General features: G+C 40.8%; 1 protein-coding gene across 1 annotated transcript in view; it reads right to left on the reverse strand.

Moving 5' to 3' along the window:
* Positions 1-524: 524 nt before the first annotated feature.
* The window catches only part of LOC136864724 (E3 ubiquitin-protein ligase rnf146), a 96,917-nt gene continuing 75,149 nt past the window's right edge, over positions 525-22,292 (reverse strand). Inside the window, exon 3 of the mRNA XM_067142065.2 lies at positions 525-1,267. Coding sequence (XP_066998166.1) covers positions 729-1,267 — 539 coding nt within the window. The 3' untranslated portion in view covers positions 525-728. The remainder of the gene's footprint in view (positions 1,268-22,292) is intronic.

A 22,292-nucleotide genomic window follows, 5' to 3' on the forward strand; every position in this document is an offset into this window, starting at 1 on the left:
CACCGCATGGAAAGAAGGTATCAGGGATGTTGGGACTGTGCTAGGATGGGAGACTATGTGTGGGGTATAGTACGAGCAGAGGGGCCAGAAGAACATACGAGGAAAAGCCATTCTAACGTACATTTTTTAATGTCACCATTGTTGGGTGAAGATTCAGTGTTATTCAATATTTTTGCACTTATTCCCACCAATTCTTGAGGTACTGTATGGTAGGTTTCTTCTGTAGGACTCTAGTCATATTCAATAACCATGCAATATTAGTAGCTTTTAAGAAAACTGGAACATTCATTACCATATTCAAAATATTGACACTTTAAAAAAACTACTTATATATTCATAATCAGCATCACCAAATTAAGCAATAAATGCACAGAAAAATAAGATAAACAAGAACTTTGTCAAATTTTGTTACGTAGTGTTTTCTCAGTCAAAACTGAAAAGAGATGACTTCAGATATTACAAAATAAGCATCCTTGGTCACAGGGAGTTAATGCCATCTCAAAGATAAAAATTGTAGGAGATACTACCAGTCACAAATCAAAACATTTATTCCAAAATAGATGTAAGAATACTGGGATAAAAGTCCCAAAACAGTTAGTTTCTGAATTACAGAATTACAAATGCACAACAGTTAATACGGCATTAATTTTAAACTACCAACAGTTTGAATTCATGAAGACAACTGAAAATGTAATGTAGACAGTAAGTAGGTGATAAGTATAAGAGCATCATAGTTGATCTTCATCAGATGAGAACGTGAGTACCCAAGGTGACGTAATTAGTCCTGAGAAATCAGGCAAGTCTTGATTCTCATCTCCACTACCACCATCATCTTCACTACTGGCATAGTCTCGCAGACTTAATGATCGAATCTGTTCCAAAGCCTGATCCAGGGACCCGTGTCGTTCAGGTGTAGCACCACCACTGGCCATGCTACCTGCCGGAGTCTGAGGAGTGTTAGTCGGGGGCACTGGTGTCGAAGTGCCACTACTCACATCCGTATCTAGCATGGGACTCTTAGACCGTTGGTTCTCCTCGTAGGGCTGGGAACCGTCCAACCGCAAACCTGCTACACCTTTCTTGGGAATGGTAGCCAGGTCGCGTTTGATCCGTCTCCGTCTGGAAGGATCATTTCGACGCAACTGTAGCATGGCATCGAAGTCGGCCACGTACAAAAAACCAGCAATCAGCAACTCGCATATTCGTTCACCACGTTTGTATGCATTCTCGAGTTCTCGACTGGTACGTTCATCATACTGCCACCAACCTGAAATGAATACAACAAAAATTTAAATCTCAAGTATAATCTTTACAGATAAAACAATGTGCAAAAAATGTGCTTGCACACTCTGCAGAAAGAACACAGCACTCATTCTCTCTGAGCCTGGTCTAATATCACTCGAGTCATTAACTTCCAGCAAATTGCAGAAATGAAGCACCAAAGCCCAATATTTTTATATTAATTGTACAAAAATCATTTTAGAAACAGGGAGTATCTTGGAATGATTTTCACAAAAGAAATGACACTAAAAACTTAAACTCATGGTCATCACATTCATCGAGTACATAGCTCAATGAAGCATTCTAATAAAACTACAGCTAACCTGACATTGGTTCGCACCTCAGATTCAGTTCACAGTCCAAGAAAAGTATTTGTATTACATATTCAAAACACAATTACACTTCAGCGAAGTGGTGCTAGTTTTTGCTCATCGCAGTCGGTAGATAATAGCGGGGTGAGCAGTGGGCATGTCAGTGGACCGAGTACAGTCAGCACGAGTCTCATATCATGACGGGACATGATCAATTGCCGGGAAGAAGTTGTGAGCGCTACAAAAGCAAAAACAATAGGACGAATTCAAAATGGAACTTGTCTTGATCGTTCTGAGGTTAGCAACATCAGAGGGAAAGGAACCACGGTATCCAAGGACCAACCGACTACCTGAGCAGTCATAGATTTAACACATGACTGTACTTTTTGTTCTTTTCTATGAACCGAGACCAAAAGAGGATTTCCTTCAAATATGTTGCCAATGATTGTCAAAAACATGATGATGATGATGATGATGATGATGTTTGTTGCTAATTCTGAAGAGACAACTAGTGCAGGACAATTCAAAAGATTGAATATTCAATGAAAATATACAGTAGCATGCAAATTAATCCGAGCAAGATATAGAAAAGTGATTTCGTGACAAATGTCATAAAAACAACTGAAAATCAGTTCTGCAATTAAAGAAAGTCATACCTTAATACTTTATGTGACATCATTTGTTCTTCAAAACAGCGTCAGCATGTTGTGGCATGGATTCCACCAAATTTTTGCAAATACTCTTGATCTCTTCACCGTGAAACCACATTGATCGATCCAGTTTTACAAATCTCTTTTTATAAATGACCCATCATTTTTTGACAGGGTTGATATCAAATGAGTTGCCAGGCCAAGGAAACATTTCAATGCTTTTGTCTTCAAAGAATTTGTTGACTTTTTAGATGTGTGGCAAGGTGCAAGATCTTGTTGAAAAACACTTTCACCATCTTGAAAGAGTTTTTGTAACTGAGGCACTACCCTCGTTAGAAGGATTTCTATGTACTGGTCACTGTTCAACATATCCTTAACGGTGACTAAAGGTCCTGGCCCCTTGTAGGTGAAAGATCCCCAGAACATCACATTTGAAGAATGTTTAGGTGCTTACTGTATATGGGCCGGTGATGTTTTTACAGCGTTTCTTTACGCACGTAAGGAACATGCTGTGCACAAACTTTGAAATGGCTTTCGTCTGAAAATCCGACTTCTTTGCAATCTTCCACTGACCAGTCCTTATGTAGTTTGCACATAGCATCTGTTAGAAGGTGCTTCATTGCTGGTCTGTGCGCTCTTCCTCCTTCCTCCAAAAATCTGCTGCGAACTGTTGTAACATGAACATTTCATCCACTCTGACTTAAATCTCAGTTTAGGTCAACAGCTGACAGCCTGGGGTTTATTTTACTCTTCATAATGCATAGACGGTCATCATTTGGTGTAGTCTTGCATCTGAGAACATTATTTCCTTCCTTTAGCGATAAAAAGGACCCAGTTTTTTGGTACTGCTTCGAATTTGAATTTACCGTAGCCTCACCAACGCTACATTGTCAATCAATTTGTCTTTGTGTCACAGAGGTATGATCACATAAAATCACAGTTTTTTATGTTTCCGCAGGATGGTATCCATTATCAATTTGCAGTGCAATAACATAACGCAATACTGAAAATGTATACAATGTCACCTGGAGAAAATGAACTAGTTACTGCATTATAAAGAACACCCAATAATGCCCAGTAATGTTAACAACAATGCCAACATACACCAACAATCCAATTTGGTTGAAAGTGGAAAAGTACTTAGCGGGAATGCACATCGCTGCCAACAATTAAAAATTGTCTTAGAAATGACTGTGTGTGGATTACTTTGCTTACTACTGCAAACAATTCATTATGTTTACAGCTAAATACCACTGATGATGTAAACAGAGCAGCGACCTGGAAGGTAATGGGGGTGATTCAGTGTATGTGGGCTAGGGTGGTTGTTAGGATTTACACTAGAGTTTCAAGTGGCATGAAATGGAAGCGAGTGTTAAGAATTGAATGTGATGTTTGAAAATTTAAGGTTTGGTTAGCAGCAGCTTGAAGTTCTGCAAGGATGAGCAGGGTTTAGAGGCCACTGCACATGCTACTTGGAGCCTCAGGTAGTGCCAATGCACTAAGAGAGAATTGGGTCTCTTTTACAAAACTTGATACCTGCTAGGCCATCAGAATGAAATAGATTTCAATTCCCACAGAGAACTTGAAATATTTATCCTGAAAGAGTAAGTTCATAATTCCAATATAATTGATCAATCAATCAATATTGATCTGCATTTAGGGCAGTCGCCCAGGTGGCAGATTCCCTATCTGTTGCTTTCCTAGCCTTTTCCTAAATGATTTCAAAGAAATTGGAAATTTATTGAGCGTCTCCCTTGGTAAGTTATTCCAATCCCTAACTCCCCTTCCTATAAATGAATATTTGCCCCAGTTTGTCCTCTTGAATTCCAACTTCATCTTCATATTGTGATCTATCCTACTTTTATAAACGCCACTCAAACTCATTCGTCTACTAATGTCATTCCACGCCATCTCTCCGCTGACAGCTCGAAACATACCACTTAGTCGAGCAGCTTTTCTTCTTTCTCTCAATTCTTCCCAACCCAAACATTGCAACATTTTTGTAACGCTACTCTTTTGTCGGAAATCACCCAGAACAAATTGAGCTGCTTTTCTTTGGATTTTTTCCAGTTCTTGAATCAGGTAATTCTGGTGAGGGTCCCATACACTGGAACCATACTCTAGTTGGGGTCTTACCAGAGACTTATATGCCCTCTCCTTTACATCCTTACTACAACCCCTAAACACCCTCATAACCAGTGGCGTATCCTGGAATCTCCACCGAGGCTTGCAACTAGTAACCATGCAGTTAACACAATGTATTAAGTAAATTTCAATTCTACTCACCCTAATTACATGTAAGTGAACTCGAGCCAAACAGTTTTACTGTAAGTTCCTGGATTGAACGTGCGTACACAATTCTTGTTTTCTATTTTTAAATTTACGAGAGTCCGCCTCTGTGGTGTAGTGGTTAGTGTGATTAGCTGCCACCTCCGGAGGTCCGGGTTCGATTCCCGGCTCTGCCACGAAATTTGAAAAGTGGTACGAGGGCTGGAACGGGGTTCACTCAGCCTCGGGAGGTCAACTGAGTAGAGGTGGGTTCGATTCCCACCTCAGCCATTCTGGAAGTGGTTTTCCGTGGTTTCCCACTTCTCCAGGCAAATGCCAGGATGGTACCTAACTTCAGGCCACGGCCGCTTCCTTCCCTCTTCCTTGTCAATCCCTTCCAATATTCCCATCCCCCGCAAGGCCCCTGTTCAGCATAGCAGGTGAGGCCGCCTGGGCGAGGTACTGGTCATCCTCCCCAGTTTTGTCCCCGACGCAGAGTCTGAAGCTCCAGGACACTGCCCTTGAGGCGATACAGGTGGGATCCCTCGCCGAGTCCGAAAAGCCGAGGGGAAAGCCAACCCTGGAGGGTAAGCAGATTAAGAAGAAGGAGAAGAAGATTTTTTTTGCTACGGGCTTTACGTCGCACCGACACAGATAGGTCTTATGGCGACGATGGGATAGGAAAGGCCTAGTAGTTGGAAGGAAGCGCCCATGGCCTTAATTAAGGTACAGCCCCAGCATTTGCCTGGTGTGAAAATGGGAAACCACGGAAAACCATCTTCAGGGCTGCCGATAATAGGATTCGAACCTACTATCTCCCGGATGCAAGCTCACAGCCGCGCGCCTCTACACGCACGGCCAACTCGCCCGGTAAAGAAGAAATATACGAGGGAAGGTAGAGGTCTCCCGGCTTGAACTATTTGAATCTTTTCATCAAACGAACGGCCAGTAAACTGATTTACAATTATATCCGTTTTAGAATCATCCATCGTTAATACCACAATAAGCGCAAAATATAATAAAAGACCGAAAACGACGAATAGCACAGGAACAGCACACAGAGAATGAACTCACTAATCAGCAAAACACACAATGAATTAACTCACTAGTTAGCCACAACTGAAGCACTGGAGGAAAGTCACCTCAGTGGCATTGGTCAGTTTCGTCACGTTGGGTTCTCGCTGGGGGATAATCTGTGGGTCCCGTTCGCTGTAAACATGTCGACTTTCTCCAAGTTGCTAACAGATGGCAGAGGGTAGCACGGGTATGGGGTGACAAATTCTGACCAAGTTTCAATTGCAGCGACATCGTTCGGAGGGTTTCAGAACTACGTCTGCCACCGAATGCAATTTTAAGATTGAATGCCTTGCATCCTTAACTCTGCCATGCTGTCTCTTTCTTCCTAGAGAGGAGTAGACGGCGAGACTACACCAGCACCACACGTAGTCAAGCAACGGAACTAGTACAGTTGCGCGGACCTTTTGAACTTCTGAGAGATGAAATCGTTAATATTTGACTTAAAACAACCTAAAATCGTAATATCAGACAGTTCTTTGTGTTATCATAACGCATGCAGTGAATGCCTTGCATTCAAGGAGAATACGCCCCTGCTCATAACCATGTGCAGAGATCTGTACCCTTTATTTACAATCCCATTTATGTGATTACCCAAATGAAGATCTTTCCTTATATTAACACCTAGATACTTACAATGATCCCCAAAATGAACTTTCACCCCATCAACGCAGTAATTAAAACTCAGAGGACTTTTCCTATTTGTGAAACTCACAACCTGACTTTTAACCCCATTTATCAACATACCATTGCCTGCTATCCATCTCACAACATTTTTGAGGTTACATTGCAGTTGCTCACAAGCTTGTAACTTATTTATCACTCTATAGAGAATAACATCATCCGCAAAAAGCCTTACCTCCGATTCCACTCCTTTACTTATATCATTTATATATATAAGCAAACATAAAGGTCCGATAATACTGCCTTGAGGAATTCCCCTCTTAATTATTACAGGGTCCGATAAAGCTTCACCTACTCTAATTCTCTGAGATCTATTTTCTAGAAATATAGCAACCCATTCAGTCACTCTTGTGTCTAAGCCAATTGCACTCATTTTTGCCAGTAGTCTCCCATGATCCACCCTATCAAATGCTTTAGACAGGTCAATCGCGATACAGTCCATTTGACCTCCAGAATCCAAGATATCTGCTATATTTTGCTGGAATCCTACAAGTTGAGCTTCAGTGGAATAACCTTTCCTAAAACCGAATTGCCTTCTATCGAACCAGTTATTAATTTCACAAACATGTCTAATATAATCAGAAAGAATGCCTTCCCATAGCTTACATACAATGCATATCAAACTTACTGGCCTGTAATTTTCAGCTTTATGTCTATCACCCTTTCCTTTATACACAGGGGCTACAATAGCAACTCTCCATTCATCTGGTATAGCTCCTCCGACCAAACAATAATCAAATAAGTACTTCAGATATGGTACTATATCCCAACCCATTGTCTTTAGTATATCTCCAGAAATCTGATCAATTCCAGCCGCTTTTCTAGTTTTCAACTTTTGTATCTTATTGTTGTCATTTTTATCATATGTAAATAATATTACTTCTTTGGCCTTAGTCTCCTCCTCTATCTAAACATTATCCTTGTAATCAACATTCTTTACATACTGCTGACTGAATACTTCTGCCTTTTGAAGATCCTCATAAACACACTCCCCTTGTTCATTAATTATTCCTGGAATGTCCTTCTCGGAACCTGTTACTGCCTTAAAATACCTATGCATACCCTTCCATTTTTTCACTAAAATTTGTATGACTGCCAATTATGCTTGCCATCATGTTATCCTTAGCTGCCTTCTTTGCTAGATTCAATTTTCTAGCAAGTTCCTTCAATTTCTCCTTACTTCCACAGCCATTTCTAACTCTATTTCTTTCCAGTCTGCACCTCCTTCTTAGTCTCTTTATTTCTCTATTATAATAAGGTGGGTCTGTACCATTCCTTACCACCCTTAAAGGTACAAACCTGTTTTCGCATTCCTCAACAATTTCTTTAAACCCATCCCAGAGTCTGTTTACATTTTTATTTACCGTTTTCCACCGATCATAGTTACTATTTAGAAATTGCCTCATGCCTGCTTTATCAGCCATATGGTACTGCCTAATAGTCCTACTTTTAAGACCTTCCTTTCTATCACATTTATTTTTGACTACGACAAAAACAGCTTCATGATTATTAATATCATCTATTATTTCAGATGGTATTAGTGATCATGAAGCTGTTTTTGATCCCTTATTGGAAATGATAAATTTTCCAGCTAACTCATTCTGTGCCAAAACACTGGCAACAAAAAATAAGTTAGCTGGAAAATTTATAATTTCCAATAACAGACCAATTATGTATTCTTCACGTAAGTATAAAGTACCAACAAAGCGCATAGACTGTGGAAGGTCTTGAGTCTGGAGCCTGGGGAACATCACTGCAGTATGTGAAGGAAGAACTGGGGGCATTATTGGAAATCGAACTGGGGAAATTTTCAAGACTCTGTTCATACGGTACATAATAATTTATGTAATTTGATTTACAACTGGACTGTATTATGGACCTTTATGGTCACTTGGAGACGCAACTTTTATAATAGAGAACGTAGAAAGATAGGAACACGGAATAAGACAAACACAATGACTGCTGAAGTTGAGAATTAGAAACAAGCTCGTCGGGGGCTGGAAACAAACACAAGCACAAGAACTGGTATCGATGAGGAGAGCATCTATCTATTTGAAGATGGCAGTGTATAAAATGTGGAGATTGTACTTGTCGTTTTGTGTTCTCATATTTGTCCTCTTCTCTGTTTCTGTTGCTGGTGTTTCTATTCTATTGTTACGGATATAACAGCATCTGTTTCATTACTGTAATTTATTTCAGGACGACTCAATAAATGCACGTACATAATTCTATTCAGCCTTGAATGACCCCACACACACACACACACACACACACACACAAACACACACACTAATTGTTGGCTATTTACAAGTCTTACTTCTTTACATACAGAAGGGAGTCCCAAGCTCCAGGAGGGCTTATATCCCCTTCCTTTCACTTCTCCAAGTCCAGTCGTCCTCCACAGTAGCTCGTGCAGACCGCTATGTTCAAACACAGTGCTACTGGCTACACAATACATGGTGACAGTTCCTTCATTTGATTCCAGAATACAGCTCAACAGTGCTAAGGAGCACAGTACTCACAAAACGACCATTAGTGCTGTTAGAATTACACTCAGGGTAGCTGTTTCCCTCGCTGACTTGATCCCCAGTGCACAGAAACACACGAACACACAGTACTCTCAGGCACGCAGTCTTCCATTCCATGCTCCGTCTCCAGCTGCTCACTGCACACTCCGACACCCCAACAGTTCCTTGTTCAGACCTCGAAGGGACACTAGCAATAGCCAACACCACTGTCGCCCTCAGCCCAGCCACCAAACCCCAACACACTGACTCCACCACAGAGTCCAATACTGACCCCGAGTCCAACACGGCCTCCAAGTCCAGCACCAACTCTCACTGTCTGCGAGTAGCCTCCCTTTTTATCGCTCGGGTGATGTGGACCAGAATATTCGCGATGTGGCCAGAGAGGGAATATTCTCGTTGCATCTCTAAGAAACTCACAGGTAAGTCAGCCGACGAGAACACCACAAGGAAATACCAGCCATTACCTCCAGGCCGGCTGGTAGCTCCCCGGTCAGCTGATTCACTAGTCCCTTTCCCAAAAAGTACCAAAAGGGCCTATCACAGGGCTAGCATGTAACACTACATACAACTTGAATTCTCACTAGTTTGTTCCTTTCCATAACTTCTATAATGTAGATTATGTAAGAGCCATGTTAAGAAGTTGCACCATATACTTATCTAGAAGTAAGAACAATCATTACAACTGTAATTTTTAACATTCACTGAGTGAGACATTGCACGTGACAACTTCAGTGCCACATTTCCTTTGCAATTCTGTGTTTCCACTTCCTGACAGTTTCAATTTGTTATTCTCATACTAAAGTAGGTTTTTTTTTTTTTCATTTCAATGATAATTCTCACAGTGATTCAGCTTCACTTGCAGCTTTTTAACATAACTGCTCAACTATAAGTTGATGTGCAGAATTGTGTAAACATAACCAAAATAATTGTGTTTTAATCAGTATAATTTTATTAACCAGGAAAATGAATCTACACAGTTGATTTTTGTAAGTTTTTCCCTTTTTTCCCCCTAGAATTTGCTTTACATTGCACCGACACAGATAGGTCTTATGGCGACGATAGGATAGGAAAGGGCTAGGTACAGCCCTAGCATTCGCCTGATGTGCAAATGGAAAACCATCTTCAGGGCTGCCGACAGTGGGATTCGAACCCCAATATCTCCCAAATGCAAGCTCACAACTGCACGCCACTAACCGCACAGCCAACTCGCCTGCCAAGTCTTTTTTCCATTATTCTGTTATATAAAAGGAGTCATTTCTTTAAACTTCAAGTCTTTTCAGACATCCCTGAAACTCCACTTTTTTTCTTTAACATTAATCTCTTGTTTAGACATTTATTCCACCACAGGCAAACTTACTTAGCATTTCCTCATCTAGAATAGAACAGAATAGATTTATTTATAATCAACAGGTTATTTTCCCAATTAAAGATGATTCAATAAAACAATATACAACAAATACACCTTAAGTAAATAACACTAATTTCCTAAAATAATAACCAAGTTCAAACTAAATCTAGAGACCTTTTTATATGCATATTTACAAAACCTTAAATAAAATAAAATAAATAAATAAATAAATAAAACTAAATCTCCTTAAATAATTGACATTATTAAACTACATGTAGTAACTTTTACATATTTACATACCTTACAGATAGGGCCTTACATTCATGAGGTCAATACGGCATGTCTGATTTTAGATGGGGGTGAGTGAAAAAGGTCCACTGATTCACCCACCTCATTCAGTGATGTTGGTGCCCTCACAAGCCATGAGTTAGCCTGAGCCACAGTTCTCACTTTAGGCAGATGAAAAATATACCTTTGCCTAGTATTGCGACGAGGAACATGGAATCAGCTTCAGTAATGTTGAGCAATCCACTCTATTCGTCAGACACTTATAAAGAAAGGGCATTGGCACATCTGCGGCGTGAGTGCAATGTCCTCATGCTCATAGTCTTACAAAAAGACTTGTAATCGGACGAAGAGAGAGAAATACCCAAACTCTTGTAGCTGATCCATTTCATGAACCTTATTTGGACTCTTTCCAAGTTTTGTATTAAATACTGCTGAGAAGGCAGCCACACCTCGCAACAGTATTCTAACGATGGCCTGATTAGAGTGCAAAACAAAGTTATTAGAGTTCTAGGAGAAACAAATTCGACACAATTTCTTTTCAGAAAACCAAGTAATTTAAATCCTTTCCTAGAAATCTTGTCTAAATGTTTCTCAAAGGAAAGACCGTAGAAGTTTGAAAGTGTCACACCAAGATCATTTATTTCATTCACACGAGCTATTTGGAAATTGCATAAATGGTAAGGGTAATTTACTGGTTCCAACTTGCGTGAAAATGTAATTGCGTTGCATTTTGAAATATTCAAACCAAGCAGCCACTTTTTAGACCAGTTACTTAGTAGGTTTAAGTCAGACTGTAACAACTTACAGTCCAACTCACTATTGATTACCTTAAATATCATTAGATCGTCAGCATACAGAAGGCAATTACTGTGTTGTATAACTGATGTTATATCATTTATGAATATGACAAAGAAAAGAGGGCCCAGTAAAGATCCTTGGGGGACACCTGAAGTAGGGTGGTACGGCTTTGACATAATACGATCAGCTTTTACTACGCAAACTCTGTTAGTGAGATAGCTTCTAATCCACTCCAAAGCACTTCTTCCAATCCCATATGCTGACAATTTGGTGAGTAGAGCATCATGTTGAACTGAATCAAAGGCTTTGGAGAAGTCCGTATAAACAACATCCACTTGTTGCCTCCTATCGAGAGATTCTGAAATGAAATTGATATACACCGCCATATTGGACACGGTAGAGCGTTTCTGTACAAAACCGTGCTGCGCTATATAAATATACTGTGAAACTGAACTGTACAATCTCTTATACATGATCTACTCTGCCACCTTTGAAATTAGGGATAATAACACAACAGGCCTATAGTTATCAAACACCATTTTGTCTCCTTTCTTGAACACTGGTATGACGTAACCTTTCTTCCACTCACACAGAAAATACCCTGACAAGAATGACATTTATTATGATGCTAAGTGGCCTACCTAGCTCAGATGCACATTCTTTCAATACTATTGCGGGTACGTCATCTGGACCACATGATTTGGAGGTATCCAAAGAAGCAAGAATTGAAGATGCCTCTGCTGGAGAGGTCACTATTGAAGTTAGGTCTATATCACACACAGACGAAGTGGATAGATTACACTGTGCGGCAGGTGAGTGATACTTTTCAAAGGTATCTGCAAAACTGTCCAAGATGCTCCTCTTGTCCTGTAGTTATTTCCCGTCCTGAAGCATAGTAGATGGCAGGCGAGATGACCTCCGTTTGTTGTTTACAAAATTCCAGAAACACTTCGGGTTGGCAGCTAATTTCGATTCCATCGAAGTTATATAGTTTCTGTATTTTTTGAGCTGAAGACGCTTAAATTCACCGCATATGGTCGAAAATTGCACATAATTACTATTATGGCCCATTATTTTGAACTTCCTTCTTGCCCTTTCCTTTTTTTTAAATTTATCTATTACCTCAGAGTCGTACCAGCATGGGTACTTCCACGTGCTAACTATCCGGGACGGTACAGTGTTTTTTATTGCAGCGCGAAGGAAGTCATAGAAAAGGGTTAACGCCTCGTCGATGGAGTCCTCGATTAAATTCCAGGGACACTACGAAAGGAGATCTCTCATTTGAGGAAAATCGGCCTTAGTCCATGCGAACATTAACTTCCTCAGCGGTAAGGGACGCATAACTCGCGGTAAAGATAGAGTGAATTCTACAGCTCGATGGTCGGATGTAATTACCTTTTCCATCTCAAAGCAGTCCAAGTGTCCACAGCATTCATCTGAGATTAGAACAAGGTCCAGGAAGTTCTCGTTTCTTGTTGGGAAGTGACACATTTGCTTGAGTCCGAATTCGCTGACGATTTCAAGAAATAAGAAGACTTCCGCACATCTTTGTTTTATAACGGGACCAGGATTCCAAGCCAAATGCCTGATGTTAAAGTCTCCGCAAACTACAGGGATATCCTGCGGGTTTAAAATAGCTGTGACATTGGCCAGTGTTGCTCGAAGATTACTCATCCTTGCAGACACCTCATCCGGTGGCAGGTAGCAGCACACTATAAACACAGACCTCCCTGATGTTGGGGTGGCCTTGACCACAAGACACTCCCAGTCTCCCGCCAGCTCTGGCCGGGAAACTGGTCTTAGAGCAGATTTCACAGCAATCATAATCCCTCCTCCTTTCACTTTGCTACTATGGACCTGATGTCTGTCTTGACGAAACACACAGTAATCAGTAGATAACAGTTCATTATCACCAATAGAATCATTTAACCAACTTTCAACTATACAAATACAATCTTTGCTGGCGTCACTGAAAGTGAGGTTAAAGTCCGTCAAAGAATTACACATGCTCCCTACATTTTGGTAGAAGAAATTCATACCGCTGTCACGCTGGGGTCCTGGGTTCAGATGTATGTCGCCAGACAAAGCCAATAGAAGCACACAAATTGCTGAACCAGATATCTTTGGGCTAGAGTTCATCTGTTGTTTTCTCGCCTGGTTGTGACGTCACCAGATACATAGTTCCATTTAAAGCCAGCACGTGGGCCGAAATACGAAGCTCCGAACCATTCACAAAAGCGTTTTCCCAACGGTTTTCATATTTCACGTCGAAGACTAGCACATTCTCATCCTGGATGCAAACTCGAACGGACGTGATACTACATTTGAACACTACTAATAGACAAAAGACACGGAGCGATACCGACACACGACTACTCCCGGACACCATCTTATTACCATATAAGAAAGATGATGATTCTCCAACAATGCGGTATTTTTAGATATTGAAGAAACACTCTTCCCATCTGTAAACAATTGATTCACAACTCTTGTTAATCTCAGTGTGCTAAAAAGGTCTGGACTAACAAAGTGTTGATTTAAATCTGAATACTTGTTGAAACACAGCTGCACTAACCATTCACATCACACCAACTCAGTGAGGTCTTATTGCAACAATACGATAGGACAGAGCTAGGATTGGGAAGGAAGCGACCATGGCCTTAAAATGGAAAAAAAACTAAGGAAAACCACCCTCTGGGTTACACAGCATCTCGTGAAGCAGCTATTCTTGCGATGAATACGAAGTTGCAAACACATAAAATTTTGAAAATAACGTTTCTTTTGTGTGTGCAGATCTTTGTGGACAAAACTGAAGTGAGTGGGAAGAAACTGGGTTGGAAAGATCCTGTTTTTTCCTCAATGAATGTGTATGTCTGAAAATTTCATTCTCTCAAAATCACAACTTTTGAGTAGTGGTGAGTAACAAGGTGATGCATGGCTACTGGGAAAGTAGTCGCTAGCGAGCCAACTCCAGACACTGGGCGACTTCTGGAGTATGCAGCTTTACCTCGGCACGCAACGCTCTTCCGAAGGTCGACCAATTACTTCCAAAGCCACTCGTGGTACCAAAAATGGAACCCTCTTCTTCTTTTCCTCTTTTAAAAGTTGACACCTCCAAAACAGCATATAAAATTGATATGAAATGAAAATGGTATACTCTCATATGTGTGGATTATGAAAGTGAGATTACTGCTTGCTTTCAGAGTTTATAGGAAGAGTTTTCAGTAATCCAGAGGAAGAAACTGTTGGTGGTAAAGTCGAAGAGATGCATAATCGTGATGGATCCGTATGGATCAAAACACAGACAGCTGAGCAGTCTAGACGGCTTCCAAATGATGAAACATTCAGGAAGGATGAAATTAACGTCAAGGAGCACAAATCCCCGATATGATGAAAAGGAGTTATCATTCACAGAAATTTCCTTAAGGCTTCCGATGATGATAAAATCTGAAAACTTGTTTGTCTGGGTGTAACCAACTTGTGGAGGTTAAAGAGGAATGTTGGTGATAAGTTGCTCGATACAGGTGCTTTCATCCTGATCTTCCAAGCCCAGACCCTGAGGAACATATAAAGGTTGCAAATTTACCTTCTGAATGTATGCCCATACATTCCAGCTCCAATGAGGTACAGCTGCCAGAAATTTGCCAACATCTCATTGCAACCACAATAGAGAAATGGGAAAGTTAATATCCACCTTTTGAATATATACATGGGAAAGTTAATATCCACCTTTTCAATACAATATATATATATATATATATATATATATATATATAAGAAGCACAAATCCCCGATATGATGAAAAGGAGTTATCATTCACAGAAATTTCCTTAAGGCTTCCGATGATGATAAAATCTGAAAACTTGTTTGTCTGGGTGTAACCAACTTGTGGAGGTTAAAGAGGAATGTTGGTGATAAGTTGCTCGCTACAGGTGCTTTCATCCTGATCGCACTCCAGACACTGGGCGACTTCTGGAGTATGCAGCTTTACCTCGGCACGCAACGCTCTTCCGAAGGTTGACCAATTACTTCCAAAGTAAAATGTGAGCGTGCTGGTATTGACTGCACATCACCACCTGTGCGCCTCAACTGCAGAGGTGTGCATGTTCCAATCTCAAAGGAGCATTCCACATTCAGAGAAGAGAAGGAGATCTAGAAGACCAAAACTTTGGATAGTCAGTGAAGAACTACCAATACTATACCATACACATAATAACTACGAACATGGGCTCATCCAGTAGCGTGCTTCCTGCTGAGAGCTGTTGCCACCTTAACAACCTGGTGAGAGAGAGATTCGGCATGGTTCTATGCTCGCAGCGTAAACACGACGTTCTCCTTAAACAGAATGCACTCAGAATTGACATGCATGTATGTGATAGAAGCCCTAATCCTATGATTATCCACGGTTGCAAAAAGTTCACACATGGTTATAATTATGATATGAGGCAGGTAAAGAGCAATATCTCCTGGAAGATAGCATACAAAAGTTATTTGTGAATGCAATACTCAACCCTTGCGAGGCTGTTTTATTATTTGTTAAGATGTAATGTGCACAGCATGACATTCCGAGTAAGATTTCCTGTGGCATTTTTATAAGGTAAAATAAATACATGAATTAATTCAATGGAGCCAGTTCTCGTTTATTGGGTCAACCCATATTAGCACTATTAGTAATGTGAGTACACTATGTTTACTGAAATAATAAGAATAAGAAAACATTACCTTATCGGCTGAAAAGTTGAAACTGCCTACAATAGAACTGCTAGGATTACTTCCTCCTCTCCCTCCTCATTTTCGTCTTCATAATCACTCATGTTGGAGTCAGAACCACTCTCCCTAAGTTCCTGAGGTGTGTTGTCCCTTGCCACTGCTCTGTGAAAATCCTTTGTGCAATGTTTCCCCAGCAATTTAAATACGGCCTTACTCTCTGTTTCATCATTCTTTCTGCCCTCGGAAGGAATATTGGACACTGTGTATACACTCAACCTTGAGCCGTCAGTTCCCGGCTTTGAGAAAAATTTGTGTTCTCATGCACTTCTGTATTTGAAAGCTTCTTTAAAAAGCCACACATACCGTAAATTATACTTCTCACCTGACTGTGTAAAACTTAATGAGTAATACCACTATCAAGTGTTCGACTGCTACTCGACTTGCTAAGGGACATTATGAATACGGAACTTCAGCTCACAGCACCACACTAACTTGATACCGGAATACCACCACCCCAGCTTGTATTTCGCAGAGAGCTTCTCCAAACACACTTCGCCCGTGAACCTAAATATTTCAGCAGAGAAGCAATGTTGAAATTATTGATTCAAATCAAAAGCAGATGGTATCTCCTGAATGCCTGGTCACAGAATCATGGGAGTTCAGACGAACAGCTTCAGAATTTTCAGCACTGTCACACAGCATCACCAAAACAATTGAACCTTTAATCATTTTAATGAGCATAAAGAAATATAGATATTGAACACAGCCCGCGAGCTTGTTTATAGGCAACGCCGTGCTATTCCATTGGCTGACACGGACGAACAAGCAAATCTGACTCTTCTCTCATGTTCATAGTTGTTCTGTGTTTAGTACAACTCAGCTTGACGCAGTTGCAGTTCGCACTCCCTTGCCAGTAATGACAACGGTATGCAATGTGTACTTTTACCAGACCACGATCTTCACATTCATGAACTCCAAGATTTGACCACTCGATTATCTTCTCCTTTCTTCTTGCTGGGAGATGTGAGCACCCGTAATGCCCTCTGGGGGTCTCTGTCTTTCTGCACTAGGATGAGGATTCTTAAGCAAGTGATCAACCAGTTCAATCTTTGTGTGCTCAACATAGGGAAACCTACTCATTTCAGCAGCACACACGGCACAATCTCCCATCTGGATGTCACATTGCGCAGCCGTGCGCTAGTTCTCCTATTACGGTGGAAAATACACAATGACCTCTATGATAGTGAACACTTTCCAATACTTCTGCTCTTGAATCACAGATGGACCAAAATACCGAAATGCTGGTTACTTCGATAGGCAAATTGGCCAAAGTTTTCAAAACGTATAGTGATGGCCGATGAGGTGCTGGGGTCTGTTGATGACTACATTTTCTCCATTACAACTGAAATTCTGGTTGCTGCAGAGGAAACAATACCTTTCTCATCCAGCATCCTTCGCTGGAAGCAGGTCCCATGGTGGGTCAATGCAACTGCAGTAGCCACCTGTGATCCTCAGCGGGCATTTAGGCGCAATCGTCGAAGCCCTATGTTCACCAATCGTGCTGCATTTAAGCGCACTAAGGCCTATTTTGATCCAAGGCTCGACCTGAATGGAATGATCGAGTGAGACTGAAATGTAGACGCGATATGAGTCATACGCAGCGAGTAGTACTTTGAGAGACAGATACAGTGAGTGTGCACGTCAGTGCTGGAGAGTGAATGAAAAAGATAAGACATACTTGCGCTTAACATTCAAAGATGGCAGTACACGAAGTGTGCGACGTATCTAGTATTGCATTAGTTTGAGTGTGGAGTAGCTTACAATTCACTCTTAATGGTAACGTAATTCCAGGTTCTAACTTCAATAGTAAAAATAAATGTTTGCTGATAATGACTTCCCTCCCATTAATTTGCAATTGTTTTGTTCCCATTAAACCAAAACTTAAATTATAATATTATAAATTTAAAAGATAACAACTCTTATCTTCTTAATGTTCCTTTTAAAATGCCCAGTGTTTTATCAGCTACCCATTTAATTTACATAATACACATACACAGAGGTGCTAACTGTTATGGACTGCCTATAATTATGGATTTCACCTCACCATTAAGGAGAATTTTTTATGGAAAAGCAAAAATATCACAGAACTACTTGGGAAAAGTACAGCCTGTGTCTTACGTGATGGCACGTACTCACTCATCGCAAGTGTGGATGAAATTCTGCCGTATTGTCGGAGTACAGAACGTGACTTCAGAACCAGAATATCCATTAATCGGGATATAGTTTCAAATTTCTTCAGACACTGCAGATCACATCATGTTACATTCTGCAGATACGTCCAGCTCTGGGAAATGTGACCCATCGTATTTACGTATCAAGTTCAACACCTCTCCTTCACCTCTAACACGCCTTTGATTGAGTGGGAATTGTGGAGTGCACCCATACTGTGCAGGAACATGGGTTCTGGGCCGGATAAAATCTATAATCAAGTGCTGAAACATTCGTGCGACAGATGTCTCGGTAACATCATCACCCAATTCAACAGAATATGGAGTGAGTGTTTCAATCTCAATGGAGTAAGGGAGTTGTAATACCTATTCCCAAACCAAGTAAAGCTCCAAAGCTACTAGATACTATAGGCCAGTATGCCTAAAAGAAATGGCTTCTGTAAGCTATATGAATGGATAGTAAACAGACAGACTTGTATGGGCCTTGGAAGAGAGAGATCTCCTATCTGACTACCAGTGTGGTTTCTGGTCTCATTGGTCTGCCAGCAATCATCTGGTTAGACTGGAAATCACCATTCAGTAGGCCTTCCTTCGGAAGGAACAATTAGTTGCAGTCTTATTGACCTGGAAAAGGCCTACAATACTACTTGGCGGTACGAGATTAGCTCCACCCTCCACCAATAGGGATTCCGGGGTCCCTCTGGCTCTTTCGAGTCCAAGTAAGGAATGCATATTCTCAGTAATATGTTCAAGAAAATGGAATACCACAGGGATCAGTACTGAGTGTCACACAGTTCACAATCGGCAACAAAGGCATAGTTGCCGCTGCTGGGCCCGCAGTCGTTCCATCACTGTATGTAGATGATTTAGCTCTACATTTCAGCTCTGGAGGGATGGCAGTTGCTGAGAGACAGCTATTAACCGAGGCGACAAATGGGCCCTGCAACATGGGTTCAGAATTTCAGTGGCAAAATCCTCAGTTGTACATTTCTGTCGATGTTGCCTTGTGCATCCTGAATCAAAGCTCTGCCTCTATGCCAAAAACGACTACACCGACCATTCAGTCACGGAGCCGGACAGGTGCCCAATGAACATAGGCATTAGTTTGAAGAGTTATTGATGGCTTGCTGTGAGCAAAGTACAGTGTTTCTTGTAGTGGCTGTTTGGGATGGGATTACTTATAACCCACTTCACAGATTGGCATTTCATGGAGAGGTGTAGCTTGCTTGGCTTATGATACATTTATTTCAAGTTCTTTATGCCACTGTACGTAATGGTGCAAAATATGTTTGAAAATGCTTTACTGTTCTGGCCTCAGTACCACAGCACTCCTCAGCCACCCGGTAAGTAGGAGTGAAGGGAAGGAAGACAAGCAAGTGCAAGCAAGGCTGGAATAAAATACGTTATGTTTACAAGCTCAAGTTATCCTGAGCAACTGCCCTTAGTTGTTTATCTTTGTGTATTTAACATGTGGTGATGTACAGTGTAGTGTCGTAAGATTTAAATAAACATAATTTATAATTCATACTTGAAGTAATTGTGGAGTTAACATGGTCATCCAGCCCAGAGGGCCATGTTAACTTTTCAATCACTCAATAAACGATGTAAAGAAACATTACATTTAATTTGTAGTTCAAGTGATTGCAAGGTTAGCAAATACTGTGAAAGTACTTTCAGTCAGCTATAATATTTTGAATTTAATTTCTGAATGATCAAAATCATTTTGAATCTAAAATAACAAGAACAATATAAATTGACAGAGAGCTATACAAAAATGTAATTCACACTGTAACAAACATATTACTTTATCATTCCAGAGTTGTTATTTTGGATAATTATCAATCAATCAATCAATCAATCAATCAATCAATCAATCAATCAATCAATCAATCAATCAATCAATCAATCAATCAATCATATGCACTTAGGGCTGTCGCCCAGATGGAGGATTCCCTAGCAACTGTTTCTTTCTTTCTTTCTTTCTTTCTTTCTTAATCTGCTTACCCTCCAGGGTCGGTTTTTCCCTTGGACTCAGCGACGGATCCCACCTCTACCGCCTCAAGGGCAGTGTCCTGGAGCTTCAGACATCGGGTCGGGGGATACAACTGGGGAAGATGACCAGTACCTCACCTGCTATGCTGAACAGGGGCCTTGCGGGGGGATGGGAAGATTGGATGGGACAGGCAAGGAAGAGGGAAGGAAGCGGCCGTGGCCTTGAGTTAAGTACCATCTCGGCATTTGCCTGGAGGAGAAGTGGGAAACCATGAAAAAACCACTTCCAGGATGGCTGAGGTGGGAATTGAACCCACCTCTACTCAGTTGACCTCCCGAGGCTGAGTGGACCCCGTTCCAGCCCTCGTACCACTTTTCAAATTTCATGGCAGAGCCGGGAATCGAACCCGGGCCTCCGGGGGTGGCAGCTAATCACACTAACTACTACACCACAGAGGCGGACCTAGCAACTGTTTACCAAGTCTTTTCTTAAAAGGTTTTAAAAAAACTTGGAAATTTACCAAATATTTCCCTTGATAAATTATTCCAGTCCGTAATTCCTCTTCCAATAAATGAATATTTGCCCCAATTTGTCCTCTTCAATTTCAATCTTATCTTCAATATTATGATCTTTCCCACCTTCAATAGCTCCACTCAAGCTTATTTCAGGGCTGGTAAAACAGGGAAAACACAGGAAGATAAAAATGCAGTAAATAAACAGGGAAATTTTCAAGTGTATTTGTGACAATAGAAGCACAATGTCCCTATACAGACACTTTCTATTTTGTCATTAACTTTGGGAATTATGTTTTTAAAACTTTTGTAAGTGTAATAATGTCAATATAAATATTATATTTTAAGACTACAAATGAGAAATAATGATTTATATGTAGTGTATCATTCATGTCATCAGGTTTTAATCTCTCAATGTATATCTTTTCTATATTTCTTTAGAATTTGTTTTCATTTTGGAATGTAGCTGGAGATGTCCCAGATTACGGGACAAAACATGTATATTACTCTATTTGATACGTAACTGATACTGTTTAAAACAAATCATATTTTTTTCAGTATTGAAAACAGGTGGACTTCACTCAAAATACCTTTCATGACATAAAATACTTATGGTAAATACGGGCTTGAACTATGAAATTTATTTCATGTATTGATAACTTGTATCATGAGTTGGATGTGGCTATCCGTGGTTGTCTTTAATGGACCCCCAGCAAGATGCTTCCGTGGCTAGTTCCGTGTCCAGATATATGTCTGGATCTACTCCGTGGATCCGAGGGGAGCGTAGATACCTCCATTTATCAGAGGTATTTCCATGACTTCGCTCACCAATATCAGGCCGCGTGACATATCCTCACAGACGGTTATAAGACAGGAGAAAATCTTGGATGCTCTTTCATCTTTGATGTTAGCATAAAGATCTCGATTCCTAGTGTATGTAGCATGTAGCTCTTCGCCAACTTAGAAGCTCTGCAGTTTCTGCAGTTTGCACTGAGTGACTGATACCTCTTTCCCACAACACCCACTTGTACAACAGATCCATGACCTTCTAGCCAGGTTGTGCAATGCTGGCACTAATATCACTTTCGCATGGCTTCCAAGCCATGTTGGGATTGTAGGAAATGAACTGGTGGATCGAGCTGCAAAAGAAGTGATACTTTTACCACCTAGACCTATGAATGTATCTGCCAGGGATATTTCTTTTCAGCTCCTTCAAACCATCTGGCATTCTGGGAGTCGGAGTGGCTAGATATCACAACATCCAACACACTGAGAGAAATTAAGAAGACAACTGCTGTGTGGAGATCCTCTTTCCAGCCTTAACAGACAGATGTGATAATTTTGTGTAGGCTGAGGATAGGTCATGGAAGGTCTACGAACTCTTATCTCCTAGGGAGGGAAGACCCCACCCACACCCAGTGTTCCTGGGGCACCGAATTCATCATGGTCCACATCCTTACAGAATGCAAGGATCTTTTTGGCCTCAGATGGAACCTCGGCCTACAGGAGACACTCAAACTCATACTAGCGAATGACGAGAATACTGCAATCTCGTCATTCGCTTTATGTGTGAGATTTGATTAATCAAGAGCATACAGATTCCATGTGTTCTGTTACTC

Source organism: Anabrus simplex, chromosome 2, assembly GCF_040414725.1.
Source record: "Anabrus simplex isolate iqAnaSimp1 chromosome 2, ASM4041472v1, whole genome shotgun sequence".
Classification (NCBI taxonomy): Eukaryota; Metazoa; Arthropoda; class Insecta; order Orthoptera; family Tettigoniidae; genus Anabrus; species Anabrus simplex.